At 42.4% G+C, this 20,469-nt stretch overlaps 1 protein-coding gene across 2 annotated transcripts in view; it reads right to left on the reverse strand.

Moving 5' to 3' along the window:
- LOC109995103 (interleukin-1 receptor accessory protein-like 1) overlaps positions 1-20,469 on the reverse strand; it is a 222,692-nt gene that overhangs the window by 83,199 nt on the left and 119,024 nt on the right. For both annotated transcript variants that reach the window (XM_065951932.1, XM_020648707.3), the window contains exon 6: positions 4,246-4,320. In XM_065951932.1, the coding sequence (XP_065808004.1) occupies positions 4,246-4,320 (75 nt within the window). The remainder of the gene's footprint in view (positions 1-4,245; positions 4,321-20,469) is intronic.

The raw sequence follows: 20,469 nt of genomic DNA on the forward strand, positions 1-20,469 counted from the left end.
GACGACAATAGTTTTCCGCCTGCAGAAGTTACCAGATCAAAAACACAGAGCTGTCGCATCGTAGTGTTTCCATTAAGATGTGCTTAATCTAAAACCTGAGTGGAAAAACCATTTTGTGTCTCTTCTGTGTCTTCAAAGTGAGAAGGTGTCATGTGAAGAAAATGCATGTCTCTTTCCAAAGAGACAAAAAATCAATAGACCCTAATGCGCTCAGTAAGTCCTCCCGGCCCTCTGACATTTACATGGTTTCTCCAGGACTCCTGGTATTTACCAGTTTGTAGCATGGAGTGCATCCATCCCACAGCGGGACATCCAAGACGTCAATATCAATCATTACATATTGAAAATGATGCCTGAATCTGTGAGGGAAGATCTCAAACATGCCAACATCAAAAGATGAAATCCATACAGCTACAGGAGGAAATCTGTTTGAGGATAATGGGATGACCAACTTTCATGGATTGATAAAGTCAAGTAAAGGTTATACATTTCAAAAGCATCCGTTAGCTGAGTTTCAAAGAGCGCAGGTGAGTGTTGACGTTCACCTACACTGAGTGCAGTTCATCAGGTTCAAGAGGGACATACTCACAGCGGGATCTAGATGTGTCAAGATCATCGGTTTAATTTTAGACTTTATATCAGGTTTTAGAGTAAATGGGATTCTCATGACAACCTCAACCTGCAATCACAATAAGAATCAAGTAACTGCGCATTGAGGTAGCTAACCCCATAATTACCAAAAGATTGCAAATTATAATGTGATGTGGCTGCTTATGCCAAGTCATTTCACAATAGCGACAGGAATCCTCTGTTCATATCATTACACGGTGTAACTTCTTCCGACATGTGGCCAAAGACCAATTTAGTTTGTCCTGCTATTATTCACCAACCATCCAATGAGGAAGGTCAACCTCTGAGAGGAGTGCAGATTGTCAGATTGGTTTATTTTTGGACAAAGAGCAAAGGGTGTTTTACAAGAAGCCTTTGTGAAAGCGAGTGAAACAGATTTAAAAATGATGTAATCAAAAGAAGACCATAACTAACCATAAATCTGGACTTGTTTTGCCCTCGTAACCTCAAAGTGGGGCAATACTGTACAACGTACGGTGAATGAAACCCCTAAAATTACAACCATATTTGATTTTTAAGCATTCAACTCCAAAATCATGAGCATTCATATACTGCTTCAACAGACCAACTGACCAACATTGTGATAAAAATCAAAACCTGTAAAAGGTTTCCTGCAACTCACAATCTGAACTGTTAGTATTTCAGTCTAATGGAACTAAACTGGACACAAACATGTACGGATGCATAAAAGCACGAAGTGAAGTGTACCTTCTGTGTTCTTCAAGTGAGAGCGTCAAAGTGAATTGCTCAGACACCATCACCTGGTCTTCTCTCAGCCTCAATTTCAGAAAACTTGATGCAATGTCAAGTGTCAGGGGATGAAGTGTGATATCTCGATGGAAGGAGGCGGTCGAAAGGGCTCCGAGTTTTAACAGCCAATCACGATCACAAGGGAACTCGCTGGGCATTCCCAAAATGAGCATCGCAAACAGAGTGCCACAATGGTCAGAAATTCAATCTAGAGCGAAATAAAATGTCAGGATAGGTAGTGGAGTGAGGCCGCAAGAGACACGTCAGCTCTGCATCGAAAACAGCATAACAGTAAATCAGAGCAGACAGCAGAATAAAGGAGAAAGAAGCACCTCTGAGGATGGAGGATGGTTTGAATCCACTTTTGGGTTGGCTTCAAGAACACATGCTTCCTATGCATTCAGCCAGGAGGGAAAAAAACACAAACATGTTCATGCATTAAGGAAATTAAATAGTCTGCTGTCAAAGGGTTCTATGTTTACAAATCGTAAACATTAGCACTCGACTAGGAACAGACTCACACTGCAGTTAGTCTGCTCGGCTAGACTGCAGTCAATTATTCTACATCGGCACAAGACAAAGTGAGAGCAGTGCGCATTGAACTGTCAGACTGAGTTACAGACCCCAAACTGTATGTGATGGCTTCCACGGAGAGAGCAGTGCAAAGACATGGAGGGCTGAGGAGAGCGTTTACACAACATGTTTCAACCGAGCCTCTTAAATTAAATCAATTACATCCGAGGAAATGCAAAACCATTAGGGGACAAGAAAGGGAGTCGGACTAGACAACAAAAAAAGTGTGCGCTGATTAATTGGGGCCACCCATTTACAGAACCCTGTGTTCTCCGTGCATCCCTCAAGTCTCCCTCCATGATCCCCCCCCCCCCCCCTCCCCCCTCCCCCCTCCTCCCGCTTTCTCCCTTCTCACCTGCCTAATTAACTGTCAGCCGAAGCCATTTGCGCTTCTATATTTCATGGGAGAATGGATATTAAAATCGCGCCGAATCTGACACAACCACCCGGAAGGATGCGCTGAGATTGACTTGGTTTTTTGTGGGTGACATGAGCATGAAGACAGGGCGAGGTATAGGGGCACGAACAGGCAGGGAATCAAATGTTTTGATGCAGAATTTGGGGAGTGGCAATGGGTGCAAAGGTGGAGAAGGAGGGTAAAACTGTGTAAAACTCATTTTTGCTTAGTGAAACGTCAAAATCAAGACATAAAAATGTATTGGATTCAGTTTGCTGAGGGGTTAAAAGTCTAGGGAGCAAATAAAAACGGCAAATTGAATAAAAATACAGGAAATAACAACCTCTAAAAATGGTTTAAGTAAGGAGAAAACAGCACATTTCTTTGAAACATCACCACTTCTCTCAGCTGTCAGGTAATTGATTTTGAAAATCACCACCATCCACGATAAAACACTTCATCAGATGGAGCCAGAGACGTCAATTTAAAGCCACGATGATTTGCGCCTTTTTTTTCTGATTGCCACCTTTTACCTCTGCGAGCCCGTTGTGTTCATTGTCCGTGACAAACTGACTTCAAAAGAAGCCTTCATCATGACCCATTTTCCGTTCCACCAACAGCTGAGCACTCGCCCAAATAAAAGCAGGATTTTTCCCATGAGCCCCTGGTGCATCAAAAGCTGGTAAAGCAAACGGAAAGCAGGCGCATTAGGCAGCATGAATGGGAGGCAATCATTGGATGTACTGCTAACATAAACCTGAAGGTAATGTGAAGGGAGATTATGATTGGTTTCTCAGAAGTACCACTTTGATCCACTGGTGAGTCATTCCAGCTAAACAAACACGAGCTGTAAAAGATAGCTAAAATAGATCGGATCAGTGTAATCACAATGACGAGGCACTCGATAGGATGGGAGGACAACAAGCAGTGGACATGACGTTCACTATCCGATGAATCACTTCCTCCTTCAAACTTGTCCAAAGACTCATCCTCAGGTTTTTCTTCCACTACGATAAATACTCAAGGTTTATTCACAAAAGGGAAGAAACAAAACATGAATCAATATAAAAGGACAAAGGAAACACTTCAAATTCTCAGGTAGAAAAGGATGTTTGAAATTGTGCTATTCTCATAAAATCAGGAGAAAGGCACGCATGGACAAAATGAACGATAATCTGTCACAGCATAAATTCACCACAATCCATGTTTTCACACCACCACATCATCCATGTGTACATACACAGCGTCGCAACGACCCATCTGCCTTGTCTACCTCTCAGGGGCGGGTCCAGAGGGGTGTCCAGAGGTGGCACGGGCCCCCTTTGAAATCTAATTGGCCACTGTGCATGCCACCCAAAAATCCTTGAGTATGATTGGCTTCTTGCCTTGTAAGAGGCGGGACTTAGGCTCAAATAAACTATTTTGGCTGTGGTTCAACAGACTGCAAGCAGACTTAAATTCCACCTCTGATGGGGCTAATACCAATTTACAGTTTAGGGTTGGGTTGGATTTTTGGGGTGGCACATGGGGTGGCCAATCAGATTTCTAGGAGGGCCCATGCCCCCCCAACCTAGACAACCCCCTGGACTCGCTCCTGCCTTGAAGGTGTTTTAGCTCCGAAGCACGCCAAAGTAAGAAGATCATCTTGCTATGAAAATAGGAACAAAAAGTGGTTAATATCCTGAAATCACTAGCAGACAAGCTGAGTTTGCAAAAACTGCAGACAGCACCAACAATGAACTGAAACTGGAAAAGATCAGAAAAGAGGAAGGAGACACACTCTGGAAAAAGGGAAAACAGGGAATATTTCTTATTTTAACATCTGGCACAACGTGTATGAGAGCAGACTTGTCATCGAGCGCCACAGAATACATGTCAAAAACGTGTCTCCTTACCTATTGCCAGCTCGATGATGCTCATTTGGCTCTCTGAGGGGACGAGGATTTTTGGCGGCTTGTCTGTCAGGGGAGCTGTGAGAAGACAAACAGGGAGAGAGGGAGAGAGAGAGAGAGAGAGAAGAGCACAAATTAGATCCCACATGCGTCTCCCCCTGTGGACAGTAGAAGTATGATTTATTCATTAAAGAGCACAATAAAAGGCTGCATTAAAAAAGGGAACAAATACACAGAATATAATATTTAAAGAGTGGACAGAGAGAGGGAGGGGGGGGGGATGAATTACTATAACTCAGAATTACCCATTCAAAGCTTCAAACATCAATGCACATGCTTTTCAAAGCTGCAGCTGCCTCGATAGTAATGCCATTCAGTCCTTTAAAAGTGACTGTGTAAGCAGCGATACGGCTCTTCACATGCATACAGACTCTACTGTATATATTCAGCAGCTGTGGAACTAGTCAACCATTTCTGCATCTACAGTACACCCGAGGGTAGAAGACATTCACAGCTGCAGTGGGCACGGGGAGGTTAAAAGCTGCTGCAGGAGACGAGAGTATTTGCGGCGTTTTCACCGCAAATATGAAGAAATCGAGTTCTTGGAGGAGCACAAATGCAACCAAAACAGCGGATAAAGAGATGTAATGTGCAATGTGCTGACTTTGAATTTGATCAGAGTTTTTTTTAAATTCACCGACTCCAATTAGACAGCTGCTGAGTAACAAAAGACGTGCACTTAGAGGCTCCTCGTTATAATGATTCCCTAATTGGTTCTAGTCTTCAAAGTGGCATCAGAGAGAGGGGTCTTCTGTCCCGGCACGCTTGGAAAATACTCGGAGGGGATTGTTTCAGTACGAATGGCACGCTGTTTGACTCCGAGTACCGATCGCTGAGCTCAACTCGGGATACTGGGCAAAGTTTTTCTTTTTTTTTGTGAGAGGTTGAGATCGAATCGAGGATGGTTTACGTCGTGGTAGCTTCGTTTACATGGACGGGACGGCCTTGTGTATAAAGCTGTTTCATGCTGGCGCTCAAGGGCGACATCTACTGGATCGAAAAGTCTCACATTCTTCCTTTAATTAAATCAAACTGTATAATGTTGATAGTTACGCACTTCTAGCTCTGTTTGTATGTCTATGTGTCGTCTTCTCTTCCACTCTTATGTGTGTTTTGTATGATCGAGAAGCGATCTCAGTAACTGCCTCCAGTAGCACCTGGAGCTACAGGAGCATCATAGAGTTTTTTGGAGTTACACAACGCGCTGGCAGGATGTTCACAGCAGAAGAATGGGAGATGCGGCGCATGGTTGAAAAAGAACCTAAAAGCTTTCGGAGCGGCTCCTCACCCAGAGGTTTAGTCATGTGCTATTTATACGACGCGCCTGCACATTTTGTGTTCTCCACGCCGGCTGCTCTGTGGCGCTTCGCGTGTAAAGTGGATAGAGGAAAACGAGGCATGGAGGAGATTAAAGATCGACTCCAGCTTTCAGACCAAGGCACCAAACTAAGACCATAAAAGCAGCAGAAAGAAAACAACAAGGCAGAGCATTTATACTCCACGCCTAACAAACCAGATGAGACAATTCCTCCATAGTTATTCATGTAAAAGCTCATACATGACTTGAAGGCCAGAGCCACACAGGAGTATATCAGCTACACTCTCCCCTCATGAGCTGTTCAGCACATCTAGTCTTGCATTCTGTACATTCAGTGCACACACTTTATACATTGTAAGACTGAACACTCATGTCAGTTGTACTGATCATGATTTCTTTCTTTTCAGTTCTTTTCAGCCAAGGGCAGACAAAGTGCTTATGCTGAAGCTCACTGGAGCAGACCATGTGATGTGATGTGATGTCACAGGGGGAGGGATTTGGGTTTAGTTCATTTTTCTTTGTACTTAAGTTAACTTAGCGTCCATTTAGTCAACCCCTTGTTTGATGTGGTTCGTCCAAACAACTACATACATTTTATCTTTTTTAGATCACACCTGATTTTTCATCTTGTTTATTTTAAAGTTGACATCTAAATCGGCCTGGTTCGTATAATTTGGTTTGTAAACTTGGTTTCTCTGTTTTTGGGTGAAATTAAAAAACCCACCTTTACTTGAAAATGACTCCTGTGTCTCGTGCCTTACTGCTTGGTCCCTAACACGACCATCGGGCTAAACACTAGCAGAGGCTATCATAACCGCGAGGCTATCCGGCGCCCCCTTGGCACTCTTTCTTTGAAGCTTATCTCGATTGCACCGTAAGGAAACAGGAAGCAGGAAGTGTTGATACTCTCGGATATAAACTTTGATTTAGATTTTAGATAAAGCATTTCTCGACGGACAAATGGCCCCGTTAACATAACGCTCCCTTCAAACCGAGACCTTCCTGTCTTGTCTTTTCCCTTTCAGATGTCCCACCTCCAGAATGTCATTGAAGCTAACTGTATGAATCTATAAGGTTATAATGAGAGCCTGACCGATTTATCGGCCAGCTGATAATATCAGCCGATATTAGCATAGTCAAATAGCATTTCTTTTGAGTTTCATTGCATCACACTAGCAGTTCCCTTTCACCAGCAGAGGGCGCTATGTGTTTTACAACAAGCATCATCACCCTCCAGTTGAGCGACCATCTTGTCTTCATGATATATCATGAATGATACATGTGTATATCTATCTCTACAGATTGAACATAGATCTAAAAAAAGATATCGGCCAATATATCGGTATCAGATTTTATTCTCTCCCCATTATCGATATCGGTATCGGCCCCCAAAAATCTCATATCGGTCGGGCCCTAGTTATAATTAAAAGTGCGTGCAGAGATGGATTTTTTTTGTTGCAGAAAATTGTATGGAATGGTTATTGAAGGACATGGAGGCCATTTCTCATTTAAATTTGGATTCTGGATTTGATTTGTGGTTCGCGTAGAGCCCGTTGAAGGTGAAATCCCAAACCTGGAAGCTAATCATAGTTCTGGCACTTCTCTCGCTCTCCCCACATAATCTAATTTTACAAAGTCGGAGACGTCTGTTTAACTCGCGTCGAGATTCTGCCCTTCATCCGAATCAAGGGCGCGCTGCTGAGACGCCGTTCGTTAGCGGGATCGCACGTCGCTGGAAGGCACGCCATCGCACGCTGCCGTGCGTGATGCAGGAGTGAAGCTGGCTGGTCTTCAGCTACAAAACTATAATTCTGAGGTGGGTGATTATGAGAGGGAGTGGGCAGGCTTTTTATGCTGAGGGGCGAGAAACACATCCAGCCTGACCTGCCTCCCCTACACACAAACACATGGACTGTATAAGCCCATTACACGCATGCACACACACACACACACGCGAGCCTGACGTAGGTATCAGCTGTGTGGAAAATCTTTAAAGTGTCCCTCACAGGCCGTGTGATCTGCTCCGGCTGTGATCACATGATGATGGATGGGGGGATGGATTAATGAAAGAGGGGGGAAAAAAAAAGAGACCTCGTTCTCTCCCATTAACTCCCCCATCGCCTCCCCTCCCCTCCCCTCCCCTCCCCTCCACCACATCTGTCCGTCGCTCGCTGTGCATCTTTGTCGCTCTGTCTGTCGGGGTTTCTCTCTTGGGTGCGAGAAAGAAAGAGAGAGAGAGGGGAGATGAAAAAGGAGGGAGAGGGTTGTGGTCCTCTCTTCACACCTCATTAAAGACCACTTCAGCAGACATAGATTAAGAGGAGTAGTGTGTGTGGTGTTCTAAGTGTGTGTGTGTGTGTGTGTTTGTGAGCATGTGATCGTTAAGACGCAGAGTAAGTTCCAAAGGAGGAAATTAATGAAAAGCGTTTTCCGAGCGACTTAAGAGGAAAAACCTTGTGAGTCACACGCATGAAAAAGATCTTTTTTTTTTGTCGTTTTGTTTTTTCTGATTTCTTCAAGGTAGGCTTCAAAATTGGACGGATCTGCTTTCTGGATTTTCTTTCTTAAGGTGTCAATCATTCTTAATGACTTGAAGAGAGGAGTGCTACCAAAATGCTGAGAGAAACAAACGTGTGAGCATCTCAACACGGAGAGGCATGGTTTGAATATTTCAGGTATTTAATCGAAGGTATAAAAAAAGATACCTCACCATGCCAACATTTGATAAAAGTTTATATATTCTGATTTGTTTCTGTCCATCATAACAAAATAAGGAAGAAGACTTCAATTGTATTGTAGTCCGGGATCGTACTGCCTCGACCTTCTGGCTGAGAGACGACCGCTAAGTCTCGATCCTTGTTTGTGTTGTACTTACTCTCTGATGGTCTGTACTGTACTGTATTTGGATTAAAGCGTCTGCTAAATGAATTGTAGAATTGTAGACAACAATTAGAAACCATTGGAATTAATTTTAATCGAATGAATTTAATAAATGAAGTTTAATACGAGAATTAATTATGATATCATTTCAAGTCAAGCTGCTACATTCGCAGATGTGCTCTAAAATTGAATTTTTAAGACAAAGCAAGTCTTGAGGACTCTGATAGGGAGAGCAGAGCACTTAAAGGGGACAGAAACTAGTCAGCAGAAATCAGGGACAGTTCAAGTTTTGAAAAAGTGGACCTGCTTTCTCTGGGATACACAGACCTATTTTAGAGATTACCAGCAAGCTAAACGCACTACAACCCAGTGAAAACCAGGTTTTAACATTATGAGGACATTGTAAGGTAAGCGAAGAGGATACATTTATATTAGGCCCTTTTTTTTTTTTTTTAGTAAAGTCAAGTGATGTTTCCCTAAAGGTGTCAACCAGCCCCCTAGTTGGTTTGCTTATGCACTTTTCGTTTTCTCAGCTAAATATTCAGGTCAATCGAGTGGAAAAAAGGCCATTGTAAATTCTTAATGCGACCCCAGTTGAGGGAAAAAAGTGCTTTCATTACCACACAACACAACCGGTAAAAAAAAAAAAAAAATGTTCCTTCAGCAAACAGATTTCAAAAACAGCAGTGGCTGCATTAAAATGTGCAGACCACTCAGGGCCACAGAGGAGCTCAGCGTTCATGAGGAACAATGAAGATGCTGTTTCCTGTGCTCGGGCTTTGTTGGGAGATGGACTTTATAGTTTTAAGTAAAACGGTTTGTTGTTTAAGTAGGAGGACCGTGTGGCTGTCGCTCTGAAACATCTGCCTGAGTGAAGCGGAGCAGAGACAGGAAGATCCCGGAGAGAGTGACCCATGGCTTTCATGGAAAACTTGCAAAACCTTCTCTGCCAATGCCAAAAAAACAAAAAACTCTAGAGAGTGATGATGCTTGTGTCATCTATATAGCACCCTCTGCTGGTGAAAGACAACTGCTAGGGTAATACAATGAAATTCAAATTAAGTGCTTTTGACTGGTGAATAAATCTAGTAATAGGCCACATCAGAGATCAAATTAGCCGATACTGATAGTCACTGGATATGCTAATGTCAGCCGATATTATTGGCTGGCTGATTAATCGGTCCGGCTCTACTAGTGATTACACCATAACCTGTTTAACTGAAGTAAGACAAAGTGAGAAGTAGGGTGATTTTCTCCTCTAGAGTCTAACAACTGGACTTCTTTTTGAGACGAGCAGCTGGCCATTCAAAAGAAAAGCAGGTTCTGAAAATGTTTCTCTTTCAAAGCCAGAGGCTACATCAGACGGAGGAATCCTTCTGCAAACCACTGCTGTGCTGCACGTTAATACACACTTCTTTATGTATTGATGTGTGGCCCGAGCAGCAGTAACCTTGGTTTCACCTATAGGTATGCTGCTGAAGGCCTCCATGCACTGTGAATGACTGAAAACACCATACAGATACTGCAACCCCCAAGCCTGGCACCAACAGTCACACACAAAAAAACAAAAAAACAGATCAAATTCTTTCTTGTCCATTCTGATATGCTGTGGAAATGTAACCCAACCCTTTGTCTGCTTTGTTGAGCCGCAGCCACTTGTTATGATGGATATTTTTGAGGTGTGAGAGATAAATCTCTCATCTGAGAGAAGATGCTGCTTGTTAAAAAATGAGCTCGATGCCGTGGGAGACTCCCGGAAAGCGCAGAGAAATATACAATCGGAAAAAAAAAAAAAAGGAGCCCTAAAGAAACAACGGTGCAGCAGTCAGAGGATACTTGTTGAAAAATACCAATAAAGAAAATCCTGAGCAAAACACAATAAGGGTAGATTTCCTTATTGAAAAAAGGTGTTGTTTCAGAAGATCCATCAAAACAATTGAATAGGAGAGGGCTCAGAGGACGGGACGGTGCATTCAGGGGAAATCACATAAATCATATAACCGCAGGCTTCGGGAATAGCTTGAGTGACTGTGCTCTCCGGTGGAAAACAAAAGCCCTCCACATAATTACTCACAATGGTCATATACTGTACACACTGAGATTTCCTGCCGTAATGAGATGTCTTGTTATATCTGCCGCACCGTTTTTGAACCTTGTGGGCCACTGTAAACATTTGCTGAACAAAAAACTGTCCGTGCACGGATCATGTGCGACTACTCATGCGTGGCCGAGAATGAGTCGCTTGTTAATTAGAGTGGCCTGCGCTCATTATTCACCTGTCTCCTCAGCGGGGTCCAGCCGTTCCTAGAAATGTGTTATTCACCCGGCGATGAGGACGGTGGGAGGCGGGCGAGGAGGGGAGGGTGATGTGTTTCTAGTCGCCTGGCCTAAAATATCCCACAGGGGAGAGGTGTATGAGGATGAGTCAGAGAGAAAGACGATGGTTGGTGGAAGAAAGAGTCCAGCAGCGGGGAAGCTTTGAGTGCTTTATGGAAGAGGGATGGAAAAGTGGGAGCTTAGAAAAAAAAAAACACGAGGAAATAGAGAGCTGATGTGAAGATGCTGCGGCTTCTTTAAGAGAGAAAGTGTGTGGCACCGGGGGTCAGTTTGGGTCATTGCATGGGTGTGAAAATGCTTTATGGGGGAGATTAAAGGAGGAGAGTGAGCTGGGTTAACATGTGCACATGCATCTTTGCTGACAGCTCTCCTGCCTTATGCTACGCTATCATGCACCTTATGCAATCACTTCTTAGTAGGGGGAGTGAGGGTTAGGTGATGAATGAGCTACTTTGCAGTAAAGGATCACAAATTCACAAATTCTCAAAAACAGCTTGTGAATAGAAAGGAAAGCTTCATTTTGAAAGCAGATCTGGGAAATAAGCACATTTTAAGATAGAAAAAGTTAAGCATGCATTTTTTTTTTTTTTTTTTTGAATAATCTCCCGAGTTTGTCCAATACTGATTCTTTTCACAGCACCTCACCTACTATCTGTGTGAAAAAATATGGACGTAGCCTCACTGATGTCACACACCGGTTTGTCGGAGCGGCTTTGAAGCCCAACGATGTGGGAAATGCCATCTCAACAACACTTTCAATCGTAAAACAGACAAAGAGATAGAGTTAAGGCAAACATCCACAACACACACACGCATCAGTCAACTCAGCCACGCCCCCAATTATGCAGATTTACACAAAAACAGATATGTTATCAAAAAAGAATCACCCCGTGTAGACGATGTACAAATACAATTCAGATACAACGAGGTATTGAAACCAACATCCATGTTTCTGAACCAGTTTATTTTGGTTGTTACAATATAAGACCTAATGGGGATTTCTTCGCTCATTTCAGTCAGCCTCTAGTGGGCGCTCAGGGAACTGCGTTTTTTTTTGCACTTCAAAATTGGCTTCATTGAAAATAAAAACAAATAAAAACTGTTCAATATTTCTTTCAGATTGTCTATGGGTAAAATAGTCTTCATTTTTGAACCAAGTCGCACATGATTTTGACTTGTTGCATAGCAACAGATGCATGTGTTCCTCCATATGTGCCTCTGTAGGTGTAGCCTGCATGACACTGGTTCTTGCCTGGGTTATAAATGACATGTGATTACACGACACCTTGTCAAGTGCTGTTCTTTAAAAGGGTCACACATCAGTTGATGGAACTTGTGACAGGTGACTAAGACTTAAATGTCAGCTGGCCTTCCTGGAGGATGACGAGATGAACTCTATAGGAAGGTCATCAAACATTCTGGATGATTAATGTTCTTTAGATGAAATCGAACATTTCACACATTCCTGTTAGAAGTTAATGTAGAGGTGAAGATTAGACAAACACATAAAAAACACGGTGATGAAACTGTAAAAGCAGAAAGACTTGCTTTCTTAAACACCCTCCTAGCTCATCTTAAAAGTGTCTCTGTTGGGAAAATAAACAGAGTAGATGATTGTCCTGCGCTCAGAAGCTCTAAACTGTGTGAACATGCAGGTTTCTGCTTTTGCAACTGTTTACAAAAAAAATACATTAAGATTGTGGAAAGCTTTTTCCTCTGCAGGAAGGGATTTGATTTCTTACAGCATGAACACAACAAAAACGATGTTTTAAAAAAAAAAAAAAAAAAAAAAAGGAAATAATGTGACAGAAAATGGATGAAAATGGTGTATATAGAAGAGTCAGCTGGAGAGTTTTTGAAGGAAAGAAAAGGCCCAGACAGAAATAATGGAGTTAGAGCGCACGCAGAAAGCCGTGAATATGCCTCGGAATCTAATACAGACACAGACGATTTTCTAAGAGGCAGAGTTTGAGGAAAAATGTTCTATTGATTCACACACTTTCTTCCACATCCTGCGCTCTCAGCAGGCGTTGCTGCCTTCGCTTTAAATTTAACTACTCGACAGGCAGTACCTATGTACTTCTCTGTAATTAAAAAGAGGATTCATCTTGAGCTCTACCTGTCATAAATTTACAGATTTTTTTCCTTCCCCCGACGTCCTCGATAAATATATATTGGGAGCAATCAATAGATAGTGTATATATATCGCCGTGGGAATCAGCTTGGCAGGTTGCCTCTGGCAGTGCTACAATTCCCGCTTTGCCCACGTTAGCCCCCAAAATGGCCGTCTCCAGGATCTATATGAGGACTTGGCAGCAGTGGGAGTAACATGTGTGAGAGTTTTTGGATTGTTAAAGTTAATGTTTTATTTTTAAATGGCAGCGAGTCGACTTTGCGTGGCTGTCAGAGCAGGAAAAAACCAGAGAAGAAGAGGGCAGAAGAAACCACGGCTAATGTGACAAGTTCTGCTTACTTGAACATTGGAAATAAAGACAAAGAAAGTTGTAATTAGGCAGATGTGTAAACCGAGCCTGTGTGCTGTAATTAATCATGATTGCGTTAATTACACTGTGTTTTTTTTTTTGTTGGCCGTAATGAGGACTGAAATGAGACGAACGGCAGAGGGATAGATAGAAAACGAAGCATCTTATGCCAAATGATGCTCTGCACACTTTACAGTCGCTTTATTGAGATTGTGTTGTAGCTGATATTAAAAAATGCCAATTCTCTCCCCGCGGCAAATAAGTCCTCTCTCTCTCTCTCATTCCGGCTCCACCAGAACAGTGAATTACTTCTCAGCTCTGCGTGTAGAAAACTTGTCTTTTAAGTCCATTATTTCCCTATTTTTCCAAAAGCAAATGCGTGTCGCGATACGATCTTTTAATTAAGACTTTACAAGTTGCTTCCTCCAGCTGAAAAAATAAAATAAAAAATGAAGCGAGTTCTCTTGTGCTACAGAACGCTTCCCAAGGACAGATTATAATATCTTTGTTTAGTGTGGAGGATCACTCATCTCGCAGATCTCATCTGTAGTGTGGACTAGTTTTTTTTATTTACTCTGTTCTGTAGGAAGTGTATTATATAGTATAGAATATAGTCATTTTCACATATGCACTCCTGGAAATATCGAGATCATCTCAGGAGGACTGCTCCGGAGATGATCTTGATCTTTTTGTTGTGCTACTACGTCCATTGTCGTGCAATCGAGACCACTCTTCACTTTGACGCCAACGTACAAAAAGAAGAAATTCTTGAAAGTTAAACTCAACGTTTTCCTTTGGATGCTCCAAAGAGCAGAATGACTGTGTGAATATTTCACTGCTCGTCGATCAATACATTGTTCAGCAAAAGCTAAACTTGTGGTTATTCTGCTCATGACGCGCAGTACAGTAGCTGTTGTGTGTGTTTGTGCAGTTCATGTTTTTTTGACACTGTCCATGTACAAGAGGACTGTTAAATAAGGACATGTGAAAAGGGACTTTGTCATTGCTTACACAAGCCACCTACAGTCCATCAACCTGAGTGCCAATCATCCATGTGAGTCAGCTTGTCTGGCAGTCAACTGCTGTTATGAGCTTTAAAAGCAACCAGAATCATTTCTTTTTGCATTTCAAGTCTTTAAACGCTCGGTTTAAAAAAGAATGAGCCGCAGCATCTGCAGGTCAAACATTCGAGTTTGGTCTCGGATTTGATTTTAATGTCTATAAATTGGATTAAAATGTTCTAAAGGGTTTGGGAAGAGAAAGATCACAACTCTTAAATGTCGGGCAAGAATCCGGCAGGTTTAGAGCAGCCGACTTCCCCTCCAGATCATCTGAACTCATTGATAGTTAGCTCAGTCTTTTTCAGTTTAAACTCGATGCTGAATAAAAGATAAAAAACTCGACATTCAGAGGTGTACTGGTTGCTTCAGCTCACACTTTCAGAGATACAATTTTAGCAATTTGCCTCGAGAAACAACAAGGGCCCGACCGATTTGGTGAGATGCTTCATCTGACTGCCCACATGGAAATACAAATTCTAACTATGCTATGTAAGCCTTTCTTTGGGATTGGGAAGTCAGCCTTTGAGAGAGTGAAACATATTTGTTTGTGACTGTTTAGCCCACACGTCTACACTTTTGGATGTAGTTCATGTGTCAAATGCATCGGCTAAAAATGGAAGTAAACTCACTAGAGCTAGATATACCTATTCTATCATTTTCCCTTCATAAACTATATATGTTATTTTTATCAGCATGGCCTGATTTCTGATGCCTAGTAAGGAAATAGAACAGTCAAGAAACATGCATTTTTCTTTACTTCTCTACTTTCAACCAAACGTAAAATGCTGGAAATGCTGTTAATCTAATTACATATTTTACATAATGTGAAGGACCTTCACTTTTCAACGTGTTTCCACAAGAATAAGTCCCACTTAGCTGCTCAAGTTTACGTTTATTGCATCAATTTATCCGCCCTTGTGTGTTAGTGACCAGTGTGTAAAATCCATACTATACGCTGCAGGGCATTCTTAAGCATGAAGTTGATGCAATGGCTACAAGGTGCAGCCAAGTGTTATTATTCTCGACCTCTGCGGTTCAGTCAGAAACAGTCTGCGTTTGTCTGCAGTCCACTCTGAGCAAATCAAAGCAAACTGGACTTGAACAAACAGATTCCCGTCCAAGCGCTCCACTCAAACAAACCGGGCGAGTCAAATATTGGACTTTGACTTTAACCACTGTGAGGTTTGATTGCTGGTGCTTGAAATGTTTTGTGTCGCCATCGCTCTTGGCACTCAGGACTCAAACATGCCGTTTGGAAAGCGCATTGAGTTTAGCACAAACCTCCTGCATTATTCATTCAATCTGCCTCCGCATACCTCTGGACAGAAAGTTCGATTAGACCAGTGGGCTTAAGCACTCCCATAAACAAGAATATGATCGTTTTAAATAATAGAAGCCTCTCAAGTGTTTGTGACATAAGCAAATAAAGAAAAAGAAAGTCTTGGCCAGGCTTGTGTCGAAGGTGTAGCATGAGCCTTTGGAACCTCACTGTAGTTCGACCTTTCTTATCGCAGACACACACATCTGACCTTCCATACAGCCCTTCTGGCTGAGGACCAACATATGAACCGGGGCTGTCATTGACATTCTCTCGCATTGGCATTGTGAGCTCCAAATGACACCGTGACCCGGCAGGCACATGATTCTGATCAGGTGACATCACAAGGAGAGGCTCTGACCGTGAGATAGCAGCCAGGTTGAACCTCCCACTCCAGTCTGTCTCTGCCAGAGCACAACGTGCTGCAGTGTGTGGAGCCTCTTTCCTCAGCATCCAAATTCAATCCTTCTTAGTCGAGAAATGCATTTGAGTTGTGCTGTTCTCTCAGTCGGTCTGAGCTGCAATTGGATTGGAATTACATTTTAGCCAGTTTGAGCCAGTTAGAAAAATATGTATATATGGTTTAAATGTCTTCCCTCTAAAGGTAAACGTCTTCCTCTGCAGTGTGATTGTTGAGCAGTAGAGCAAAATGCCAACAAGAAGTCTCGCCCCTTTGATTCAAGCTGACATCCAAGCTGACATTTAAGGATGATGCTTTAGATATCAAGCTCTACTGCGACAGCACTGGGAGGGCATTGATATGTCACTCGGTCTCTGATGTTTTCACGTCATCCAAGCTCTAATTCAGCCACTAATAAGAAATCGATTACACGTGTTCTTCTTTATTTTCTTGTAGCCGTTGACTTGAGTGAATTGTGGCCGTCTCTGAGCCTTTATTGCAGATCCAACCAACCCCACCTCCTACATTCACCCCACTTGTCACTCTTAACCTCCTGCCAGTGACTTCTTAGTTTTGGTTAAACTGCTGCTGGAAGCTACTAAGTGCTCCCTTGTGTGAGTCAGTAACCTTCAACGCCCCCAACACACAGACTGAACCCCCTCTGAATCACAGGGACTCTCTCTTTTTTTCTCTGAACGAAAACCAAACAGTTGACTAAGAGGCGTCCCAACAATCTGTTTATTATCTGCCCTGGTCAGCCATTCATTGCACTCGCCAACTATAGTGACCCCCTACGCTGGCCAGCCCCCATTAGAAACTGCTTCTACTTGTCTTGAACTCTATTCCACCCTCCTCCTCCTCCTGAGCTTGTTGCCAGTGGCCTGTTTAATTCCTGCTTGGTGCCATTTCTTCACAGTGGCCCCCTATTGCCAAGCGATGAATCCCTTCTCCCAGCTCGGCCACCGTGCCTCCCCCCCCCCCCTCTTCCTTCTCCCCTCCCCCCTCTTCCTTCCTCTCAACCCCTTTGCCAGTGGCCCTGCAAATCTCCGGAGGCGGGCAGTGCCAAACGTTCCAGCTGTTTAAACAGGTCAGCGGTTGGTGCCTTGGCCAGCAGGGGTAGCTTTGCCATTGTGGTGCCCTACATCACTGGTTTGTGCGAATCCCCCCCACTGAATCGGTTGTCCTCAGGGGAGCTGCAAGGCCAACACTGTACTGCTGCTTAGCTGAGAGATGGATTGTCTCAATCTCTTCTTGTTCTTTTTCATTTTTTGGATTGTTAAAAACAGAAATGCTTCGAAAGCCAATGGAAAGCTAAATGCACAAGAGGCTTCTAGCTAAGGCATTTAGGTTCTTGTGTATGTAACCTTCTAAAAGAGAGCCTTGAGCAAAATTCAGGGGCGGGAGTGGGAGTGGTGTTACTGTAACTTTTCAGTTATACAGTTTGAGCTTGGGCTAAGGAGCCATCATTACGGGTTGCAGTCAAAGCTTCAAGAACTAGAAGGACTATATCAGCTCAGGTTTCACATGTATCCAAACTGCTAACCATGATAGGGGTAGCAAAAGCATGGTGCGACTCATCTATATGAATATTTCTTTATGGATTTCTCTTCCTCTAATGACTCAAACAATCATCCATTTTTTAAATATCCATCCATCCATCCAATTCCAGCTGTCATTGGGCGAGAGGCGGGGTACACCATGGACTGCTTGCCAGTCAATCACAGGTCGGACATGTAGAGACAGACAACCAGCCACACTCATATTCACACTTAAAGTTTAGAGTCGATTTTACCATTTCCATAAACTGTGCTTGTGATTTTGTATTGAAGGACTCTAAGAAAGATACCGCCTCCAAATCACTTAAACAGAGATGTCTTATTGTTCTGTTGCTGCTGATTTCAGGGAATGTGCAACCCAATCCAGGTCCAGATTCTGCTATAAATTTGAACACTCCTGCCGACTTTAAATCAAGGTGTGGTCTTGGTTTCATCCATCTGAATGTACGCAGTTTAATAGCTAAAATTGACATGATTCATATATCTGGGCAAACTCAACAGATGCTGATGTAATTGTTCTATCTGAAACTTGGTTGAGTAAATCCATTCTGAACAAGGATATTAGGATCGATGGTTATAATATATTTAGGACTGACCGGCCCTAAAGGGGAGGGGGTATTGCAATTTATATAAAAAGCAAGTTTCATGCAAATGTGCTTCTCTCCAAGTCAGAGAGTAAGCAGAATTGTTGGCTCTTGATCTTGAGATATCGAAATCTCTCCATATAACTGTTGTTGGTTGCTATAGGACACCTTCAGCTGTCAGCAGTGCACTATCCACCCTGATGCAGCTTTTAACAGAATTGAAGTTGAATGAAATTGTCATTATTGGAGATTTTAACTGGAACTGGTTAAAACCAGTATCTGATGATTTTAAAGCATACTGTGACTCGCTAAACCTCTTTCAAATTGTCGATAGCCCCACTAGACCCAATCTTAAATGTCTCTAATAGATCTTATTCTAACAAACACTCCCCATAAATACACAACCACTTCTGTTTTTGCAAATGACATGAGTGACCATTGTGTTATTGCCTCAGTGAGAAATACAAAAATCCCCAAAACCAAGCCACGCATCATTATAAAGCGTGACATGAAACATTTTAATGAACAAGGGTTTTTTCATGACTTGTTTAATTTTGACTGGCAGAAAATGCATTATATTCCTGATGTTGAAAGTGCATGGAAATTATTTTATGATGGTTTCACAAAAACTGTGGACAAGCATGCTCCTCTCAGAAAGTATAGAGTTAAAGGCCAAAATAATGTATGGTTCACTATGGAGTTATCTAACTCACTTCACAAGCGAAATATAGCATGGGCAAAAGCCAGGAGATCAGGTCTGGATTCGAACTGGCTGCTTTACAGGCAGATGCACAATGCTCTCACAGTTGCAATTAGGAAAGCCAAAGCTGATCATTTCCTCACAGAAATCTCAAGCAACCTAAACAATCCCTTGAAATTCTGGAAGACAATTAAATCCCTGGCTGGAAATAAAAATGGAATTGAGCTTCCTCCATGCATTGTTAAGGACTCACTTAAAGTCACTGATAAGTCCAAAATTCTTGGTGTCTTTAATGAACATTTTATAGCCTCTGGGTCCTCTTTTAGCAATAGGCATATCAATTCCCCTACTGTTTCTTCTGACTGTCATGTTACAGGTAGTCAATCCTTCAGTTTTCAAGTCATTACAGTCTCAGAAGTGCTCAAAGCCCTCAAACTCCTCGATACATAAAAATCTGCAGGTCCTGACAACTTAAAACCTTACTTTTTAAAGCTGGCAGCTGATTTTATCGCACAACCTTTGACACATCTTTTTAATCTCTCCCTGGACACAAACAAAATTCCTCTTATATGAAAATCTGCATTTGTTCTTCTCTTGTTGAAAGGGGGGGACCCGACAGTTTTAAACAATTATAGACCCATCTCCAAATTGTCTGTCCTGGTTAACGTTCTGGAGTCCATTGTGAGTGAACAACTGAAATATTTCCTACTATCAAACAATATCTTATCTGACTTTCCGTCAGGTTTTAGGAAAAAACACAGCACAACTACAGCTACCTTTCTGGAAGATCTCAGTGCGTGCAGGCAAAAGGCATCACTTCTAGCTTCTATCCAAAGGCATGCCCCAGGGATCAGTCCTGGGACCACTACTCTTCATTTTATATATCAATAGTCTTGTATCAAAATGTTATTAATGCAAATTTCCACTTTTATGCTGATGACACTGTGATATACTGCTCTGCACCTACACCAAATCAGGCCCTTTGTCAGCTACAACTTGCTTTTAATACTGTACAATGTACCTTGTGTGACTTAAAACTTGTGCTGAATGATGATAAGACGAAACTCATGATGTTCTCAAACTCCAAATCAAAGCCACTGAACCTTCCTGCTATCACCACCTCTCAGGGCTTTGAAATTGAGTCTGTATCTCAATACAGATATCTGGGATTTGTGATTGATGATTCTCTCTCTTTTAAGCCTCACATTCAACAATTGGTAAAAAAAAAAAACTCAAGTCAAAATTAGGATTTTATTTTAGAAATAAGTCTTGGTTTTCATTTAAGGCCAAAAAAACACTTGTTGCTGCCACTTTTATGTCAGTGCTAGACTATGGCGATGCTCTTTACATGCACGCCTCCACGCAAAGCCTACATGCTTTGGATACTGTCTACCATGGGGCACTGAGGTTTATCACCAATATAAAAGCCCTTACTCACCACTGCTTGTATGCTCGGGTTGGTTGGACTGCCTTCTCTGCACGTAGACTAAATCACTTGCAAATTTTTATTTATAAGGGTATTCTCGGTCT

Source organism: Labrus bergylta, chromosome 24, assembly GCF_963930695.1.
Source record: "Labrus bergylta chromosome 24, fLabBer1.1, whole genome shotgun sequence".
Classification (NCBI taxonomy): Eukaryota; Metazoa; Chordata; class Actinopteri; order Labriformes; family Labridae; genus Labrus; species Labrus bergylta.